Source organism: Paralichthys olivaceus, chromosome 10, assembly GCF_024713975.1.
Source record: "Paralichthys olivaceus isolate ysfri-2021 chromosome 10, ASM2471397v2, whole genome shotgun sequence".
Lineage (NCBI taxonomy): Eukaryota > Metazoa > Chordata > Actinopteri > Pleuronectiformes > Paralichthyidae > Paralichthys > Paralichthys olivaceus.
In genome coordinates, this window is record NC_091102.1 from 510,876 (window position 1) to 532,688 (window position 21,813).

At 41.4% G+C, this 21,813-nt stretch overlaps 2 protein-coding genes across 2 annotated transcripts in view; both read left to right on the forward strand.

The window, feature by feature from the left end:
- Positions 1-21,813, forward strand: part of ttn.2 (titin, tandem duplicate 2) — a 183,126-nt gene that overhangs the window by 66,754 nt on the left and 94,559 nt on the right. The window contains exons 95-108 of the mRNA XM_069532618.1: positions 13,647-13,718; positions 13,903-13,995; positions 14,083-14,169; positions 14,422-14,466; positions 15,052-16,695; positions 17,115-17,165; positions 17,259-17,654; positions 17,767-18,045; positions 18,304-18,573; positions 18,679-18,818; positions 18,904-19,030; positions 19,965-20,231; positions 20,320-20,586; positions 20,782-21,045. Coding sequence (XP_069388719.1) covers positions 13,647-13,718; positions 13,903-13,995; positions 14,083-14,169; positions 14,422-14,466; positions 15,052-16,695; positions 17,115-17,165; positions 17,259-17,654; positions 17,767-18,045; positions 18,304-18,573; positions 18,679-18,818; positions 18,904-19,030; positions 19,965-20,231; positions 20,320-20,586; positions 20,782-21,045 — 4,002 coding nt within the window. The remainder of the gene's footprint in view (positions 1-13,646; positions 13,719-13,902; positions 13,996-14,082; positions 14,170-14,421; positions 14,467-15,051; positions 16,696-17,114; positions 17,166-17,258; positions 17,655-17,766; positions 18,046-18,303; positions 18,574-18,678; positions 18,819-18,903; positions 19,031-19,964; positions 20,232-20,319; positions 20,587-20,781; positions 21,046-21,813) is intronic.
- On the forward strand, positions 2,274-10,655 carry LOC138411789 (glutamic acid-rich protein-like). Its single transcript, XM_069532726.1, has 2 exons — positions 2,274-5,015; positions 10,624-10,655. The coding sequence occupies exons 1-2, from the start codon at positions 2,729-2,731 to the stop codon at positions 10,653-10,655; spliced, it is 2,319 nt and encodes a 772-aa protein (XP_069388827.1). The 5' UTR covers positions 2,274-2,728.

Here is a 21,813-nt window from a genome sequence, read left to right on the forward strand (position 1 = left end):
ATCATATATAAATATATATAAGATACAAATATGAACAGTAACAGGTCATAAACTGAACTGTTGCCTCCTCTTCTCAGGAATTCTTACCTTCTTCATGTCTTCACTGTGTTTTGTGTTATTTCATGTTATTTTTGCATGTTTGTTTGTTAACTGTTTAAATTCTCTTTTATTTATTTTTTTTATAAAAATATTCCTGGACTTGAAAAATCTTGAAAAGAAATTGAAATGAAGATTATTGAGAAGATTCGAGTCACAGAGAAAAAAGTGTCTCCTGCTGAAAAAGGTACAAACTTTGTGAAAACATGTCGATGCACTTTAATCACATCTGAGTCTTTAACGCTGATACAACAGGTTTTTAACTCTTAATCTGTGTCTCGTCTAACTCTTACTGACTTTGTGTTTTGTTGTCACGTCTTGGCGCCGCCACATGACGCCTGTTCTTCAACCACTCTTAAAACGTCTAGAAGCGACAACTCTTATTGAGACCAGGCGAAGCAAACAAGCTCAGAAGACAGAAGTTCATTATGCGACTAAGGAAGTGTTGCTCACAGAAGAGGCGCTGGAAGAACACGTGGAGGCGCCGGAAGAACACGTAGAGGTGCCGGAAGAACACGTAGAGGTGCCAGAAGAACACGTAGAGGCGCTGGAAGAACACGTTGGGGCGTGGGAACACGTAGAGGCGCTGGAAGAACATGTAGAGGCGCTGGAAGAACACGTAGAGGCGCTGGAAGAACACGTAGAGGCACCGGAAGAACACGTAGAGGCGTGGGAACACGTAGAGGCGCTGGAAGAACACGTAGAGGCGCCGGAAGAACACGTAGAGGCGCTGGAAGAACACGTAGAGGCGTGGGAACACGTAGAGGCGCCGGAAGAACACGTAGAGGCGCCGGAAGAACACGTAGAGGCGCCGGAAGAACACGTAGAGGCGCCGGAAGAACACGTAGAGGCGCTGGAAGAACACACCGAAGTGTTGTACGAAGACGATGTGGCTCCTCTGCACGAGACAATAGTGACCTTATCAGCAGTCAAGGATTTAGCAAAGACACAAAGAGAGAAAAAGTCTGAACTGAGAAGTGAGATATCTGTTACTGACTCGATAAAAACAAAAGGAAACAAAAAAACACAAGAATCTGTAGCTTTAGTTCTGGAAAATGAATCAGACAAAACCAGAGAGTTCGGTCTGCAGGAGGAAACCTCCAGAGAAAAGTCTGAGGGCGAGTTTTCAGTCACGATGGTCCAGTCACAGACAGAGGACACCATGGACGAGAGGAAAGACGGCTCATCTGTCCGACAGGACGTTTCTACACAAGAACCAAAAATTAGAGACAGGAAGGAAAGTGAGATAAAAATCAAAACAGAAAGTAAAGAGAAACTTAAGAGAGAAAAAACTGAGACTGTAAAAGATCAAATCAAACCTTCAGTTCTCATCAGCACAGAATCCAGAAAACAAAGCGAGAGAGTGAAAACTGCAGAGGAACAGAGGAATCTGTTAACAGAGGAATCAGTCGTGAAAACAGAAGTTCAGCCAGAAATAAAACACAGAAGAAACAAAGAAATGACACAAGTTATTATTGAACAGACAGAAATTAAAGTCGAAGACAAACCTACAAAAGTTCAAGAGAAAATAGTCACAGAGGAAATTAGTAGAAAAGACGAAACTCAAATTAAACCTCTGATCGTTTCTGAGTCAAACAAAGATGAAAAGAGTTCAACGAAAGTTTCAGTAAAGAAACACAAAGCAGCTGAAATGATTGAGAGAGAAAAAACCAAACCTGAAGTGGAGGTAAAACACAAAGAGTCAGTAACAGACGTCGAGCTGAAGAAGCCAAAAGTCATCGAGTCAGTCACTGAAAAACCAGAAGTCAAGAGAGAAGAAGAATCTAGAGATGAGCAGAAGAGAGATGTCAAAACTTCAGTCGCTTCAAAACCAGAGAAGAAAAGAATTTCACCTCAAACAGCTTCCAGAGGTACAGAGAGAAAATCATCTTCACCTTCATCTTCCTCATGTCTTCATGTTTAACTTCAGTGGTTTTAAAAAGATGTCATCGTATCATCTTTCACGTTTTCAATGCTGCGTCTTTTTAGAGTGATTCTTTTTTATCCCTTTGTGCTTTTCACTTCTTAAATATCAATACAAATCTCTTGCGTTAAATAAAAACTGATTATCTTCAAAGAAACAGAAACAGAAGCTGAGACTCTGCCCTCGACCGTTCGTCCTGTTTCGTCACCTGAAGTCGAGATAAAAAGAAAAGCAGCAGAAAAAGGTACGACAGGATATTTTCCTTTTGTCGTCATCAGCTCTTCTTCTTTTAAAAACGTCTGGTTTGTCTGGTTTAACACAAAATGTCTGTGTTTCTGTTGTTTTCTTCCTAATCTCTTGGCATCGTCACATGGTGCCTTCTTCTCGCCTCTTAAACTCTTCCGTCCTCAAGGGGGCGTCACTGGTCTTTTATCAAATGAGGAACGAGCCGGAACTCCAAAGATCGTTAAACATTTCACGTCTGAGTTTGAGTCGTCTGCTGAGGTCGTAGAACGAGAAGAAGAAGAAGCTAAAACATTTCACAAAGATCAAGAACTTGTGGGTGAAAGTGTGAAAGGAGAGATTTTGAATCTGAAGTCTGTTACTGAAGGTTCAGAGACTCGAGGTTCTAGACCCGTCTCAAAACCTACAGGAAACGTCATCGTGACAGGAAGTGAATTTAAGAAGAAAAAGGTTGAGAAAGAAACAATGAAACAAAAACCTCAAAGATTTGATTCTCAAACAGCGATTGTAGACGTTGAAGATTCTAGAGAGAATATCGAAGCTTCTCATGACAGAAAAAGTCCAGAAATTTCTATTAAAACTGTTTCTGATTCAAATCAAGTGATTGATATGAGGTTTAAGAGTAAAATACCTAATGTGACGGTTTTAAAAACTCCAGAACAAACTCAACTCCAGATGGAAATAAAGCAAAGTGAAGAAGCAGAGAAGCGTTCATGTGAAAACACTGAAACAGCCTCAAAGATACAAGAACCCGATCGTTCAGAGCATCGTGAACCAAGTTTAATGATTCAAACCGAGAAACGTAAAGGAAACGATTCTCATGAAGCTGAAAATAAGATTCAACTAATTCAGTCTGTAGAAATAAAAAAGAACGACAAAGATGAATGTTTGAAAAAGAAACCAGAAATAAAAGTTACAAAGCTGCAGGAGGAGGAGACTGAAATATTCATGAAAGGTGAAGAATTCAAAAAGAAAATTCATCCGTCAAAACAAAAAGAACAGACAGGAGGATATAAACCATATTATAAAGATGAGGAAGAACTGACCTCAGCTCAGACCGGAGGATATAAACCATATTATAAAGATGAGGAAGAACTGACCTCAGCTCAGACAGGAGGATATAAACCATATTATAAAGATGAGGAAGAACTGACCTCAGATCAGACAGGAGGATATAAACCATATTATAAAGATGAGGAAGAACTGACCTCAGCTCAGACAGGAGGATATAAACCATATTATAAAGATGAGGAAGAACTGACCTCAGCTCAGACAGGAGGATATAAACCATATTATAAAGATGAGGAAGAACTGACCTCAGCTCAGACAGGAGGATATAAACCATATTATAAAGATGAGGAAGAACTGACCTCAGCTCAGACAGGAGGATATAAACCATATTATAAAGATGAGGAAGAACTGACCTCAGCTCGAACGTCACCTCCTGAAAAACTAATGTCCACCAGCGACTTCCTGCCAGAATCCATTTTGTCCAAAGTCATTAAACTGAGACACAAGTTGGTAAAAGTGAGTCCGATGGAAGGAACGACAGAGATGAAACCCAGCGAGAAGGTTTCTGCTGAGTCACTGTCAGAGAACGAAGCCGTAACAGAACCACAACTCACATCGCTGATTGGCTTGAGACAGGAAACAGCTGATGAGGTCAGAGATGCTAACGCTCGTTACAAACATGTCAAAGAAAAGACAAAATTAAGACGAGAGAAAAGTGAAAAACCTCAACGCACACACCCGGAAGAAAACACTGAAGTCGTTAAAGAGAAAATTCATTTGACAGAACCGATGCATTTAAAAGAAAAAGAACAGAAGTTAACAAATAAAGAACATTTTGAAGTAAACCTCGAGTCAGACGTTAAAACTGAAGCCGATATTCACGAAGTTCATCCAAACAAAGAAATAAAAACAAGACAAGAACAAACTGAAGGAACAAATGAGCTGATTTTAATCAAAACCAGCGAAACTGAAGCGAAGGACGTTCAGTCAAAAGGCGTCACAGGTAAAAATAAAACATCTCAAACTGAGAAAGGAAAAGTTCGGTTAAAGACTCTGAAAGAGAAAGAAGACGAGGAAATAAAATCTGTCTTCACAGAAACTCCTGAAATCTCAGGGAAACTTCCTCTGAAGGAAGAAGGAGCTAAAGTTAAGAAAAGACAAAGTGTGGACGGACGTGAGACGAATCAGACAGAAAGAGATTCTTTAAATGTAGCGAGGGAAGCAAGAGAAGACGAAGTTAAAACGTTGAAAAGATCTAAAGAATCATTAAAAGCAGAGAACGCTTCAAAAATACACGTTCAGACGAAGAAACCTGCGAAAAAAACGGTAGAGTCAGAAAACAGAGAACAAACAGAGACAGAAAAACAAGTCGAGTCACAGACGAACGATCAATCCAAACTTCCAACACGTGATTATTCTCAGCTTTCACTGAACAAAGACACAACACTGACGCCAACCGCACCTGAGTCCAGTCCAGAACCAGAACCAGAACCAGACAAAGGCTCTGAACAGAAGAAGAAACCGGCGACGGAAGAACCAGCCAGTGAAAACAGTTTAGATACGAGTGAAGTCAAAACAATGAAGGAAAGATTGAGTGAAAAACAAATATCATCCAAACCTTTCTGTTCTCAAGAAGTGAGTCACGGTGAAGATGCAGAACCTGAAGAACTCGATCAAACTAAAGAACTCACCAGAGAACGTCCTGAAAAACTAGATCAAACTAAAGAACTCACCAGAGAACGTCCTGAAAAACTAGATAAAACTAAAGAACTCACCAGAGAACGTCCTGAAAAACTAGATAAAACTAAAGAACTCACCAGAGAACGTCCTGAAGAACTCGATCAAACTAAAGAACTCACCAGAGAACGTCCTGAAAAACTAGATCAAACTAAAGAACTCACCAGAGAACGTCCTGAAAAACTAGATAAAACTAAAGAACTCACCAGAGAACGTCCTGAAAAACTAGATAAAACTAAAGAACTCACCAGAGAACGTCCTGAAGAACTCGATCAAACTAAAGAACTCACCAGAGAACGTCCTGAAAAACTAGATCAAACTAAAGAACTCACCAGAGAACGTCCTGAAAAACACGATAAAACTAAAGAACTCACCAGAGAACGTCCTGAAAAACTCGATAAAACTAAAGAACTCACCAGAGAACGTCTTGAAAAACTCGATCAAACTAAAGAACTCACCAGAGAACGTCCTGAAAAACTCGATAAAACTAAAGAACTCACCAGAGAACGTCTTGAAAAACTCGATCAAACTATAGAACTCACCAGAGAACGTCCTGAAAAACTCGATCAAACTAAAGAACTCACCAGAGAACGTCCTGAAAAACTAGATCAAACTAAAGAACTCACCAGAGAACGTCCTGAAAAACTCGATAAAACTAAAGAACTCACCAGAGAACGTCCTGAAAAACTCGATAAAACTAAAGAACTCACCAGAGAACGTCCTGAAAAACTCGATCAAACTAAAGAACTCACCAGAGAACGTCCTGAAAAACTAGATCAAACTAAAGAACTCACCAGAGAACGTCCTGAAAAACTCGATCAAACTAAAGAACTCACCAGAGAACGTCCTGAAAAACTCGATCAAACTAAAGAACTCACCAGAGAACGTCCTGAAAAACTCGATCAAACTAAAGAACTCACCAGAGAACGTCCTGAAAAACTCGATCAAACTAAAGAACTCACCAGAGAACGTCCTGAAAAACTCGATCAAACTAAAGAACTCACCAGAGAACGTCCTGAAAAACTCGATCAAACTAAAGAACTCACCAGAGAACGTCCTGAAAAACTCGATAAAACTAAAGAACTCACCAGAGAACTTCCTGAAAAACTCGATCAAACTAAAGAACTCACCAGAGAACGTCCTGAAAAACTCGATCAAACTAAAGAACTCACCAGAGAACGTCCTGAAAAACTCGATCAAACTAAAGAACTCACCAGAGAACGTCCTGAAAAACTAGATCAAACTAAAGAACTCACCAGAGAACGTCCTGAAAAACTTGATAAAACTAAAGAACTCACCAGAGAACGTCCTGAAAAACTCGATCAAACTAAAGAACTCACCAGAGAACGTCCTGAAAAACTCGATCAAACTAAAGAACTCACCAGAGAACGTCCTGAAAAACTCGATAAAACTAAAGAACTCACCAGAGAACTTCCTGAAAAACTAGATCAAACTAAAGAACTCACCAGAGAACTTCCTGAGAAACTAGATCAAACCAAAGAACTCACCAGAGAACGTCCTGAAAAACTAGATCAAACCAAAGAACTCACCAGAGAACGTCCTGAAAAACTAGATAAAACTAAAGAACTCACCAGAGAACGTCCTGAAAAACTCGATCAAACCAAAGAACTCACCAGAGAACGTCCTGAAAAACTCGATCAAACTAAAGAACTCACCAGAGAACGTCCTGAAAAACTCGATAAAACTAAAGAACTCACCAGAGAACGTCCTGAAAAACTTGATAAAACTAAAGAACTCACCAGAGAACGTCGTGAAAAACTAGATCAAACTAAAGAACTCACCAGAGAACGTCCTGAAAAACTCGATCAAACTAAAGAACTCACCAGAGAACGTCCTGAAAAACTCGATAAAACTAAAGAACTCACCAGAGAACGTCCTGAAAAACTCGATCAAACTAAAGAACTCACCAGAGAACGTCCTGAAAAACTAGATCAAACTAAAGAACTCACCAGAGAACGTCCTGAAAAACTCGATCAAACTAAAGAACTCACCAGAGAACGTCCTGAAAAACTCGATAAAACTAAAGAACTCACCAGAGAACGTCCTGAAAAACTCGATCAAACTAAAGAACTCACCAGAGAACGTCCTGAAAAACTTGATAAAACTAAAGAACTCACCAGAGAACGTCTTGAAAAACTCGATCAAACTAAAGAACTCACCAGAGAACGTCCTGAAAAACTAGATCAAACTAAAGAACTCACCAGAGAACGTCCTGAAAAACTAGATAAAACTAAAGAACTCACCAGAGAACGTCCTGAAAAACTCGATAAAACTAAAGAACTCACCAGAGAACGTCCTGAAAAACTCGATCAAACTAAAGAACTCACCAGAGAACGTCCTGAAAAACTTGATAAAACTAAAGAACTCACCAGAGAACATCCTGAAAAACTCGATAAAACTAAAGAACTCACCAGAGAACGTCCTGAAAAACTCGATCAAACTAAAGAACTCACCAGAGAACGTCCTGAAAAACTCGATAAAACTAAAGAACTCAGGAGAGAACTTCCTGAAAAACTCGATAAAACTAAAGAACTCACCAGAGAACGTCCTGAAAAACTCGATAAAACTAAAGAACTCACCAGAGAACGTCCTGAAAAACTAGATCAAACTAAAGAACTCACCAGAGAACGTCCTGAAAAACTCGATCAAACTAAGGAACTCACCAGAGAACGTCCTGAAAAACTCGATCAAACTAAAGAACTCACCAGAGAACGTCCTGAAAAACTTGATAAAACTAAAGAACTCACCAGAGAACGTCCTGAAAAACTCGATAAAACTAAAGATCTCACCAGAGAACGTCCTGAAAAACTAGATCAAACTAAAGAACTCACCAGAGAACGTCCTGAAAAACTCGATCAAACTAAAGAACTCACCAGAGAACGTCCTGAAAAACTCGATAAAACTAAAGAACTCACCAGAGAACGTCCTGAAAAACTAGATAAAACTAAAGAACTCACCAGAGAACGTCCTGAAAAACTCGATCAAACTAAAGAACTCACCAGAGAACGTCCTGAAAAACTCGATAAAACTAAAGAACTCACCAGAGAACGTCCTGAAAAACTAGATAAAACTAAAGAACTCACCAGAGAACGTCCTGAAAAACTAGATCAAACTAAAGAACTCACCAGAGAACGTCCTGAAAAACTCGATCAAACTAAAGAACTCACCAGAGAACGTCCTGAAAAACTAGATAAAACTATAGAACTCACCAGAGAACGTCCTGAAAAACTCGATCAAACTATAGAACTCACCAGAGAACGTCTTGAAAAACTCGATCAAACTAAAGAACTCACCAGAGAACGTCTTGAAAAACTAGATAAAACTAAAGAACTCACCAGAGAACGTCCTGAAAAACTTGATAAAACTAAAGAACTCACCAGAGAACGTCCTGAAAAACTAGATCAAACTAAAGAACTCACCAGAGAACGTCCTGAAAAACTAGATAAAACTATAGAACTCACCAGAGAACGTCCTGAAAAACTAGATAAAACTAAAGAACTCACCAGAGAACGTCCTGAAAAACTAGATCAAACTAAAGAACTTACCAGAGAACGTCCTGAAAAACTCGATCAAACTAAAGAACTCACCAGAGAACGTCCTGAAAAACTCGATAAAACTAAAGAACTCACCAGAGAACGTCCTGAAAAACTCGATAAAACTAAAGAACTCACCAGAGAACGTCCTGAAAAACTCGATAAAACTAAAGAACTCACCAGAGAACGTCCTGAAAAACTCGATCAAACTAAAGAACTCACCAGAGAACGTCCTGAAAAACTCGATAAAACTAAAGAACTCACCAGAGAACGTCCTGAAAAACTAGATCAAACTAAAGAACTCACCAGAGAACGTCCTGAAAAACTAGATAAAACTATAGAACTCACCAGAGAACGTCCTGAAAAACTAGATCAAACTAAAGAACTCACCAGAGAACGTCCTGAAAAACTAGATAAAACTAAAGAACTCACCAGAGAACGTCCTGAAAAACTAGATCAAACTAAAGAACTTACCAGAGAACGTCCTGAAAAACTCGATCAAACTAAAGAACTCACCAGAGAACGTCCTGAAAAACTCGATAAAACTAAAGAACTCACCAGAGAACGTCCTGAAAAACTCGATAAAACTAAAGAACTCACCAGAGAACGTCCTGAAAAACTCGATAAAACTAAAGAACTCACCAGAGAACGTCCTGAGAAACTAGATCAAACCAAAGAACTCACCAGAGAACGTCCTGAAAAACTCGATAAAACTAAAGAACTCACCAGAGAACGTCCTGAAAAACTCGATAAAACTAAAGAACTCACCAGAGAACGTCCTGAAAAACTCGATCAAACCAAAGAACTCACCAGAGAACGTCTTGAAAAACTTGATCAAACTAAAGGACTCACCAGAGAACGTCCTGAAAAACTCGATAAAACTAAAGAACTCACCAGAGAACGTCCTGAAAAACTAGATCAAACCAAAGAACTCACCAGAGAACGTCCTGAAAAACTAGATCAAACTAAAGAACTCACCAGAGAACGTCCTGAAAAACTAGATCAAACTAAAGAACTTACCAGAGAACGTCCTGAAAAACTCGATCAAACTAAAGAACTCACCAGAGAACGTCCTGAAAAACTCGATCAAACTAAAGAACTCACCAGAGAACGTCCTGAAAAACTAGATCAAACTAAAGAACTCACCAGAGAACGTCCTGAGAAACTAGATCAAACCAAAGAACTCACCAGAGAACGTCCTGAAAAACTAGATAAAACTAAAGAACTCACCAGAGAACGTCCTGAAAAACTAGATCAAACTAAAGAACTCACCAGAGAACGTCCTGAAAAACTCGATAAAACTAAAGAACTCACCAGAGAACGTCCTGAAAAACTCGATCAAACTAAAGAACTCACCAGAGAACGTCCTGAAAAACTAGATCAAACTAAAGAACTCACCAGAGAACGTCCTGAAAAACTCGATCAAACTAAAGAACTCACCAGAGAACGTCCTGAAAAACTCGATAAAACTAAAGAACTCACCAGAGAACGTCCTGAAAAACTCGATCAAACTAAAGAACTCACCAGAGAACGTCCTGAAAAACTCGATAAAACTAAAGAACTCACCAGAGAACGTCCTGAAAAACTAGATCAAACTAAAGAACTCACCAGAGAACGTCCTGAAAAACTCGATAAAACTAAAGAACTCACCAGAGAACGTCTTGAAAAACTAGATCAAACCAAAGAACTCACCAGAGAACGTCCTGACAAAACATCTCAACTAGAACAAAGTGCCAGAAAAGTTCCAGTTAAACCAGTGACGGATCAAACTTCTACAGAAACTAAACTAGCTCCTGAAAAATGTGAAGAAACTAAAGACGCTGAATTTACAGCAGCTGATGTTTGTGTCACCGACAGTTTTCCTCTGGAGGAGAGAAAAACTAATTTAGCTAAAGTTGAACAAATCATCTCTAAAACCACTTTAGGTAAAGATGAGGTAAATATTACACCCAAAACTGAGCAACAGAAAATGAAAAGGAAAGTATCTCGTGCACCTAAAGTTGATCAAGACTTTACATCTGTAGAAAGTTTAAATTTCTCTAAAACTCTAAAATCCAGAAAGTCCTCAGAGGGAGAAGCATCAGAGATAAAGAGAGAACCGAAGGTTCCAGAGAAAAGTGAAGTTCAGTCATTCGTCAAAGACAAAAATGTCCAAACGAGTCTGAGTGAAAAGAATAAAGACAGAGGAGGTGAAACTGAGAGAGAAGAACCAGACAAACACGTGACAGATCAGAAATCTGTCGAAACAATAAAAGATAAAACTGATGAAGAAAGAAAAGATTTAGAAAAGATGAATGATGAACAAATAGTTCAAGAAATTCATTCCCAGACAGTCTTAGATCAAAATGGTCGAGTTTCTCCATTTGAATTAAAAGAAACTAAACAAGTGAAGAGAAGAACGTCAGTGATGAAACTTTTATCTGTAAAAGACGGAGATAAAGTTACTGAAAGTGAGAGAATGATTCCAGCTGAAGAGAGAAAAACCAGACAGAAACCAACCGACACAAAGAAAACGGGTTCTCCTTTAATGAAAGAAACAAAAAAACTGAAGACAACAGACGAGTCAGAACAAGAGAAGTTAGAGAAAACAGAAATTATGACTGAAGATGGAAAAGGAAAAAAATCTAAAAAGAAAACTTCTCTGGAGGAAGTTCAGTCGCAGACAGTTTTATTACGACGTGAATATGAGGAAGTTTCTCCGTTAACAACAGAAACTAAACAGGAAGAAGTGAGAAGAAGAACTTCAGCAGCTCCTGTGATGGAAGTCGCATCTGAAAGAGCTCTGATCGTAAAAGACGTTAAATCAGAAACTCTCCTGAGGTTTACTTCTCCTGGTGATCTGGTCAAAGACATTAGATCAACACAACAAGTCATTCACGAGACGAAGGACGATTCTTCAGAAACAACTGAATCTAAAAAACAAACAGGACAGAAGTTAAAACCACTGGAGTCGAGTGTGGGCTCAGTTAAAGTTAGAACAGAAAGAGATTTGGTTTTTAAAGATCAGTTAAACATGACGGTTTCACCTGAAGCAGGTTTAACACATCAACAGAAAGAAGCTCCTGAAAAACAGAAAATCAAAACTACCTCAGTTCTTCTGTTCGACAAAGACAAAACCAAACACAAAGGAACAACGTCTCTGACAGTTTCTCCTGGAACTCAAGCGACAAGAACAGAAAATGTTTCACAAGCGAAAGGACAGAGACAGAAAACAGACAGAACCTCAGAGGCCACAGATGAAGAACTCAAAACATCTACACGACTAGACACTGACGCAAAAACTTCTCTGGAGGAAGTTCAGTCGCAGACAGTTTTATTACGACGTGAATATGAGGACGTTTCTCCGTTAACAACAGAAACTAAACAGGAAGAAGTGAGAAGAAGAACTTCAGCAGCTCCTGTGATGGAAGTCGCATCTGAAAGAGCTCTGATCGTAAAAGACGTTAAATCACAAACTCTCCTGAGGTTTACTTCTCCTGATGATCTGGAAAAACTCTCTGATTCAAGAGAACAGGAGATGTTTGAATTCAGAGATGATTCACAAATCTTAATTGATCAGCTACAGATTAAAGATAAAGATTTTCATTTGAAAAATGTCACAAGTCAATTAACAACTGATAAAACTTCATTTGTGGATGAAACACAACCAAGGAAACAGAAACAAACTCAACTATTGACCCAAGTGAGAGAAGTTTCTCACAAAGCTGAAGCGACGGCAGATTTACACTCACTGAGAGACGATGAAGATAAATATGATCAAACATCTGCAGAGAAACAAGACGTCACAGCTGCACTGAGTCAGACTGAGACTCTCCGAGTCACTGAAACCACCACACAGGAACTAGAGAAGACAAAGTGTGTCCCATGTGAAAAAGTATTGATTAGAAAAGAACGAGATGTCTCAGATGCTTCACTAACATTTATTTCACCTGATGATGTCCTACGACCGTCAGACCGTTTTTATTTAGAGAAACTGGAACTTTCAGTCGATGACGAACAGAAGTTTCATCAAACCAAAGAAAATAAGTTGAAGGTTAAAATGTCTGAGGACAAAAATAATCTAGTTAAAAAACAAAGGACAGAAACACTGAGTGAAGCATCGGAGAGATTTCACAGAGATGGAGAACCTGTTCCTCAGAGAGAAGATCAGATCCACAGAGATAAAAGTGAGGTTCAGTCTCAGACGTTCTCAGTTCAGGACAGAACAGAAACTGTTCGTCCAGTTCAAGGATCAAACACAAAGCTGGACCACTTCGAACCAAAAGCTGCAGAATCCCAGAGTCTCACGATAGAACCGGGCGTTAGATCACAGCTGTCGACTAAACTAGATGAAGAGAAACATCCAGAAACAGCCGAAGTTCCTTCAGTAGAAAAACAAACTTTAACTGGTTTAGAAAGACGAGGGAATGTCTGTCAGCCAAAAACTATTGAGACAGAAACTGTGAAAAACAAAACCAAAGATGAGAAGTTAGATTCTCTCAGAAAAGAGACAAAGATGATCAAAAAATCCAAAGACGAGTCCGCAGTCAGAGAACCTTCAGTAACAGACGGAACCAAACTGCAGGAGAATAAGACGTTTCACGACCAAACACGGCGCGAGGAAGGTTCCACCGGGAAGAGAGAGTTGGAAGTCGACGCACCACACGGTCGACACACAACTCCTCAGAAAGTGGAGAACGTCCCCGTCGTAGAAACCAGGATTGTGTTTGTGGAACCAGAAAAGAAAGAAAAGGACTCTTCAGGAGGTATAAAGACAGAAATCTTCTGTGTCACCGAGCACCAAGTGTTTTCTGAGCACCTGTCGAGCACCTTCTTGTTTTCACGCTCAGGTTTTATTCGATTTCGCATCATGTCACTCATTGTGTTTTCCTGTCGATCATCTCACTGTGGACTGAGTCCCACTCCGATCACCTCAAACACGACACGTCCATGTTGCTTTTTCTTCTAACTCTGTGTTTGTGTCACTGTGTGATTGTGTGTTCACAGACAAGCAGAGGTTTCTGTGGAAACTCCTCCTCTTTCTCTTTATCTCTGTTTGGCTCAATTCTTCTCTCACTGTTGTCGTATCATTTTATTAAAAGTTCCCGGGAAGCAGACGACGTCGCCGCTGCAAGTCAAAGAACCGCTGGTAAAACCAGTTGCTCCCCCGCCAGGTACCAGCTTCTCTTCTTCACGTGTTTGTACGTCTGTGTTTGTGTGTGAAGACATTTGTGGAAGAATGTCACTCTTTAAAATATGAATCTTTATCCTGAAGAAACATGAGTCGTTAAAGAGAAAGAAGAAACTCGAGGTGTTGATGAGCAGCATTTTAAACTGAATCTATCTTTACACTTAAAGAGAGCAAACCGCTTCCTGCTGTCAAACAGCCGGAGGTCGCTGAGAAAAAGAAGTTGGAGAAGAGAATTTCTCCACAAGAAGAAACTAAAGCAGGTATTGTCACACACTGACCCATCACTGCGACTTCATAAACATCACGTGTTCTGATCCTTCTTCACATTCTTCTTTTCAACGCTGAAGCGATTAAACCTCAGGCTGTGGTGAAAACTGAAGAACCGACCAAAGCAGAAAAACCTGCGGTGGTAGAGAAGAGATCTCCTCCGACAGGTAGACGGACGAGCAGAAGAAATGTTTCATCTCATTTCATCATGTTCACATTTGAGTGTAAAACCACGCGTGTTGTCACTGTTTGTTGTGTTTGTCCTTATTTTCTTTAATATGTTTTAACAACATGTTACATTTCTCACAGCTTCATCTTTTCTTATGATCTTGAACTGAATCATGGGACGACACGTGTGAAACATGTTTTACTTCTTCATGTTTCATGATCTAACGACCTGAACTGTTTCTCTGTGTCAGATGAAACCAAAGGACCCGTCCAGGCACCAGGAGGAGTACAGAAAGGTACGAGCGCTGATTAACACATACTTCTTTAAAACTCACTTATTAATGAGTAATACTCAAGAAAACACAGGACAGAGAAACTCATGACTGTTTGGTTTTATAGGTTAACTATTGTTTTTGTGACGGAGCTTCACATCTGAAACATTCTTGTTCACACTCGAGTGTGAATCAGCAGTCGTCTTTTTCACTTTGAATTTCAGTCGGATCAATTTCCAGAAATTAGATTAAATTGTTCCATATTTTTCATAAACTTATTCAGGTTCCCTCTAAACACATCTTTGACAAATTGTGTCAATATGAAAACATTCAGTAAAAGTTAGGTTTCATTACGATCGACCAGGAGGTTCCAACTCTAATAAAGAAAATATATTTCTTATAAAAACTGTTATTTATTATATTGTGGTTTAAATACAAAGCACACAGAATAACTTTTGTCTGTGAGAGTTGTTTTGTCTTGTTTGTCTGTTTTTCTCACTTTTAAATTAACTTTAAAAAAAAGAACTGATGATTTTGAATGTCTGTGTGCGAGCAAAGTCTGATGTTCGATAAATGTCAACAAGTAACGTGAAACTTTTGCTGCCTCAGAAACGGTTCTGCTCACAAAAGGTAAAATTCAGTTGGAAGAGGAAACAACGTTTGAGATTCCAACCCTAAAGAAAACCACCAGAGTGGTGAAGGGAGTGGAGGAGGAACAGGAAGTGATCAAACTGAAGAAGGTGCCATCGGCTCCTAAAGACTCTGAAGTTGAGGAGAAACCTCAGAAGGTCACCAGGACCACCGTGTTTGAGGTGGAGGAGATGGTTCATGAAGAAGAGACTGTGGAGATGTCAGTTTCCACCAGGAGACCCGTGGAGGAGAGGAAACCTCGAGACAAAGCGGATGTTGTAAAAAAGCCAGAAGTCACTAAACCTAAAGAAGAACAAACAGAGGCTCATAAAGATGCATGGAGTCGTCAGAGACCTGTCTCAAAAGACCAGAAACCAGAAGATAAGATTTCTCTAAAGAAAACTCCCAAGACGCCGAAGGAAGAGGAACCTGCTCCACCCACTGCAGTCTTGAAGAAAGTGAAGAAACTGCCTTCAGATGAAGTGGAACCAGAACTAATCAAACTAAAACCCTTTGAGAAACCTGTCAAAGTGGCAGAGGAGCCAGAGAAAGACAAGAAGGACAGACCAGACAGAGACACTGAGCCTTTCCAGAAAGGAGAGAGGATCTCCAGAGAGGTGGAACCCAAAGAACTTCCCAGTAAAACTGAGAAAACTCCTCCAGAGGTGAAGGAGCCACCAGCCAAGGTGTCGAAGCCTTTAGATAAAAAGAAAAGTCCAGAGAAGGAGCCAGAGGAAGTCAAAGCACCAACCAAGGTGAAGAAACTCCCAACACAAGAACAAGAGATAGAGAGTGTCAAGCTGAAACCGTTTTCCAGACCTTCCAAAGAGGAGGCAGCGCCTGAGAAGAAACCAGCAGAGGAGAAAGAGAAGAAGCCAAGTGATGACCTGCGACCTCGTCGCAAAACTCCTGATGAGAAACTAAAAGAACGAGACACGGTGGGTAGAGTGAAGAAACCTGAGATCCCTGAAACTCCAGAGAAGAAGCTGCAGAAGCCAAAAGAGTTAGATTCAGTTCCAGCGGAAAAGACGACATCTCCTGTACCAACATCTGTTAAGAAACCTGAGAAGGTTCCTGAAGAACCCAAACCTCTGCAGTTGAAGAAGGGAGTCACACCCAAGGTGAAAGAAGAGAAGGAAGAAGTTGCTCTTAAACCTCTGGAGCAGCTCAAGAAGGTCGGGCTGAAGAAGACTCCGTCTCCCAAAGTTGAGAAGCTGAAAGAAGCAGAGGCCGTCCCTGTTGAGAGGAAGCCGAGCATCGACAGACTCAAGAAGGTTCCAAAAACGGTTTCTCCTGTAGAGTCGATTGAAGCTGTCACTCTTAAAAAGGTCCCGAAGAAACCATCACCAGAAGAGGAGAAGGCTGCAGAACCAGCGCAACCTGATAAACGGAAGGTTCCCCTGGTGAAGGAGGTGTCTCCTGGAGCTGTGCAGATGAAGAAGGTTGCCACGCAGCTGGAGGAGGAGGTGTTCGAAGAGGAGTTCGAAGCAGAGGGAGACGGCGAGCAGGAGGAGGAGGAGGCCTGGGGCTGGGAGCTGGTTCCTCGGGACAGTTGCGACTCTGAGGACTGGGAAGGTGACAGACAAGAAGGTGCTCTAGAGGTTCCTGGGGTGACCAGGAGAGGTGAGATAGTGGTGGCCCCACCTCACCGAGAAAATCCCCCCATCATGCCCAGAATAATCTCTGCCCATCCCCACCATCATGCCTCCATCTAAAAACTTCTTTACCTCACCACATCTTCAGCGAGTGACGTCTTCATTTCTTATATTTGTGTTCATTTTATTAATGTGTCGTCGTATTCATTTCACTTCTGTCACGTGTGTGTCTGTCATTTCACATCACGTGTTCTCCATCTTTACATCCGTTTGGTTCAATCCCTTCATGTTGTGGAAGCTCCTGTTAATCATGATGCAGATTTCATTTCATCACATTTCCCATCAATTCAAACAGATATAACATCTCCCTCCTGTGGCAAGTGAATCAATACATTGTCGTACGATTATATCGTGTACAGCCAATTTAAATTCCTTCTTCCTGAACAGAGGGCCAACCAGCAGAGGAAGCAGGAAGAGGTCGAGGCCGAGGTCTGAAACGTAAGTCTGATGTTTTAATTATTCCACAAACTGTGTGTGTGACTTCTCAGTGAGAGAAACTTATTTCAATACTCGATATTTATCAATCTGAAGCCAAGCAGACCCCGTCTCCTGGAGAAGGGCGGGGCCGCGGCCTGAGGCCTGGTGGAAAAGGTCCATCGCCTCCAGAGGATCCCTTCGGAGGGTTCAAGCTGAAAGCCGTCCCTCTGAAGTTCATCAAGAAGCTTCAGGACATTGTGTTGCAGGAAGCAGAGTCCATCGGCTCGTCAGCTGTCTTTGAGTGTGAGGTCTCACCTTCCACTGCCATCACTTCCTGGATGAAAGACGGCAGCAACCTGCGCGAGAGCCCCAAGCACAAGTTCACCTCTGACGGCAAAGATCGCAAGTTGAACATTATTGATGTTCAGCTGTCCGACACTGGTGAATACAGCTGTGTGGCCAAGAACGCCGGCAAAGAAATAACGTGCACAGCCAAGCTCATCGTTGAAGGTAAACGCTTCTTTCTGCCTTAAAATCTCACTATGAACCCTGAGGAGCAGAAATATTTCCTGTAATGATCCTGTTCAAGCACCAGTCAAATGTTCTTCTCGTCTCCGGACAGAGTTACCTGTGAAATGGATCAAGGAGCTGGAGGAGGAGACGTCAGCTCTGAAGGGTCAGCCCATCTACATGACCTGCGAGCTGAACAAAGAGAGAGATGTGGTGTGGAAGAAGAATAACCAGGTCCTCAAGAAAAAGGACAACAAGATTCAGATCAATATCATCGGGATGCAGCACGCCGTGACCATCCAGAACAGCGCAGAGGAGGACACTGGTTCTTACTCGTGTGAAGTCGCCGGTCAGGAGGACGTCAAGACCACGACAAACGTCAAAGTGATCGGTAAGAAAAAGAGTTCATTGTATAAGTCACTAAATACAGTTAAGAAGATATGTGGGCAGGATTGGCAGTTGGAGTACTTCAGGATAACTCTTCTCTTTTTTTAATCAAAAAACAAATCATTTTATCTCTTTGGATGAAATATGAGCAGAGAATGTTTGGAAAAATGGACGTAGACTCTGGGTCTGCCCTGGTTCTGTTTGTTTTTATTAATGTTTCTGCTCTAAGTTGATTTTTTGACGTCATGTTCAATTCCCTCAGAAATCATCAAAGATTGGATCGTGAAGCCGCTGAGAGACCAGCACGTCAAACCGAAGGCGGCTGCCACGTTTAAATGTGAGCTGTTCAAGGACACTCCCAACTGGAAGTGGCTCAAAGGAGAGAACGAGATCAGCCCCTCGGACAAGGTCGAGATCAAGAAGGACGGAAAAGAGCTGATGCTCACCATCAAGAACTGTCAGCCTGATGACGTGGCAGAATACGCCATGGAGGTTGAGGGACGCGTCTACACGGCCAAGCTCACATTAGGAGGTTCATCTGTCTGACCAATCACCTTCCTTTACCTCGAGCCACTGAAACTATTTACTGTCATTTGGTGTTAAATGCTTATGAGAACTGACGTGTCATCTCCCTCAGAGCGGGAGGCTGAGATCCTGAAGCCGTTGGCGAGTGTGGAGGTGACGGAGAAGGACGATGCCATGTTTGAGACGGAGATCTCTGAGGATGACGTTCCAGGGGAGTGGAAACTGAAGGGAGAAGTTCTGACCAGATCCCCGGTAAGATATGAACCATTTGATTTCGTATGTTTCTACATTTACATGTTTTTACTACGGATCATTTTATACTAAATGTTTTAATCAGACGTGCGAAATCCACATGGAAGGGAAAGTTCGTAGACTTACGCTGAAGAACTGTCAGCTGGATCACGCTGGAGAAGTTTCATACCAGGCGCTGAACGCCATTACCAGCGCAATGCTCAACGTCAAAGGTAAGACGTTTTCCTCGTATCAGGGATTTGAGTCACATGGTTTTAAAAATAAAGGCTTCAGGTCCGTTGGCAACTAAATAAAGCCACATGGCACATGGGCCTCGAGCTGAAGTCTTTATTTAACACGTTCAACCGGTGGAATTCAATTTTACTGGACTTTTGAGACAAATCAGGAATGAGACAATCCGGACAACTTCCTGAGTTCTGTACTTGTGTTTGCTGTTCTGCCTGTTCACTGGACAATAAGATCCTGTGTGTTCTGTCAGAATTACACAGTGTGTGTCTGTGTCTGTGTCTGTGTGTGTCTGTGTCTGTGTGTGTGTGTGTGTCTGTCTGTGTCTGTGTCTGTGTGTGTGTGTGTGAGTGAACATGTGTGTAGCGACGTCAATGTATGCAACATGTGTCTCTGTTTAAATGTTTCATGTTAAATCTCAGCACAGTGACCAGTTTATTTGTTACACCAGCATCATATTCCTGCAGGGGGCGCTATCAGACTTTTACTGAAATAAAGACTTCAGCATCTGTTTGAATTCATTTGAGAAAAGAAGAAAATGTTGATTGTCCTCAGTAGCGACGAACAGAAGGTAAGTGTTAAAGAAACCTGGAGAGAAGAATTCGCTCCGATTGGACAAGATGGTGGAATCGTCTTCTGTGATCAAATCTGCAGAAAGAAACCATGTGAGTGATGTCATCAACAGAAGATAGCATCCGAGGGTGTAGTTGGTAAACTGGTCACAGGCTGTAGACTGTTGTTGTTGTGTTGTTGACGTCTCTGTTGTTGTTGTTGTTGTGTTGTTGACATCTCTGTTGTTGTTGTGTTGTTGACGTCTCTGTTGTTGTTGTGTTGTTGACGTCTCTGTTGTTGTTGTGTTGTTGACGTCTCTGTTGTTGTTGTGTTGTTGACGTCTTTGACCTGTGTCACTTTTTGACCCAGAGATTGAAATGGACTTTGTGGTCCCACTGAAGGACGTTTCAGTGCCTGAAAAGAAACAGGCAAAGTTCGAATGCAGCATCACAAAAGATGTCTCTAAGGTCATGTGGTACAGAGGGGGTGACATCATCACCCCTGACCAAAAGTATGACATCATCGACGATGGGAAGAAGCACATGTTGATCATTAACTGCTGTGAGTTTGACGATGAGGACGAATATACGATCGAGGCTCTGAGTAAAACGTCCACAGCCAGACTCACGGTGGAGGGTAAGTTCTGCTCCAGACGATTGGTGGAGTTGTTTGCTTCCTGCTGCAAACTGACTCAGATGAATGTTCTTTATTAACACGACTGTAGGTATCAGGCTGAAATTTATCTCACCGATAAAGGACCAAACTGTCAAGGAAGGAAAAACCGCTCGATTTGAGCTGGAACTCTCTCACGAAAACATTCCCATCACCTGGTTCAAGAATGACGTCAAGATTCACCCGAGCAGGACAGTGGTCGCTCAGGTAGACGGGAAGAAACACGTGTTAGAAATAAGAGACGTGACTCTGGACGACACATGTCAGATTAAAGCTGAGGCCAAAGGAATTCCCTCCATGGCCAACCTGACAGTCATAGGTAAAGCCGGAGAAGCTCCCACACATCACTGCTTCATGTTTGTGTCTGGCAGGTTGTTTATGAGACCTTTGTGTTCCGTGTTGTGATTCTTTGTTGAGCATTCGTGTTTTTCTCTGTTTTATTCTTTTGTTCATCTCGTACCTGAAACGAGTCAAGTTGTTCATGTGCAATCACACAAAAATGTCCCGTTTCCAGAGGGTGACGCGTACTTCACAGTCAAACTGCAGGACTACACTGCAACAGAGAGAGATGAGGTGGTTCTCGACTGTGAGCTCAGCAAAGACGTCAACGTGGTGTGGTACCACAACGAGGCGGAGGTCAGGGCCTCTAAGATGGTGGCCGTTAAGGCCGAAGACAAACGTAGAACACTTGTGATCAAGAGAGTTGGGGACAAAGACAAAGGACAGTATTTATGTGACTGTGGAACAGACAAGACAACGGCAACACTGCACATCGAAGGTAAAGACTGAGCAGCTTTAGATGTTTTACATTCTGTCTTCCATCATGATGCTCCTCATCGTCCCTCCATGCTCTGCTCTGCCTCGTCTCAACACTTCATCTCTGTTTCCACATCAATCACCTTCATGTTCTCGTCACTGTCCACACCCGTTTATTCTTGTCTTCACTTGTCTACATGTGTCTTCACTTGTCTACATGTGTCTTCACTTGTCTACATGTGTCTTCACTTGTCTACATGTGTCTTCACTTGTCAATGTCTGTCTTCACTTGTCTACATGTGTCTTCACTTGTCAATGTCTGTCTTCACTTGTCTACATGTGTCTTCACTTGTCAATGTCTGTCTTCACTTGTCAATGTCTGTCTTCACTTGTCTACATGTGTCTTCACTTGTCAATGTCTGTCTTCACTTGTCAATGTCTGTCTTCACTTGTCTTTATCTGTCTTCACCTGTGTGTCCTCTTATCCCTCCACCTCTGAAGATGGTAGAAACTCACCACAAGAATCTTGCAGTGTTTTTCCACCATAACTTGTTTTTCGTTGTTCAGTTTTTTATCAGTTTGTCACTTTAAGTTTTCATGAAGAAACTTTAGCGAGCGACACCTTCTCTACAACACCCTCTTGTTCTTCAGGAGCTCTTGAGGAACAGTGACACTCAGTCATATCTGTCATGTTCAACGTCACAAAAGAACCAAAAACTGCACATTGTGCTCGTTCAGCTGTCACTTGAGTCCATTCACATCTCAGACTAAAGCCAGATGTTAGTGGGTG

Excerpts from the sequence above, each read along its gene's own strand:
- LOC138411789 (XM_069532726.1), top strand. The coding sequence starts at position 2,729 with ATGAAACAAAAACCTCAAAGATTTGATTCTCAAACAGCGATTGTAGAC. Across the intron at positions 5,016-10,623 it reads TAAAGAACTCACCAGAGAAC|AAAGTCCTCAGAGGGAGAAG; the intron begins GTCCTGAAAAAC and ends TCTAAAATCCAG.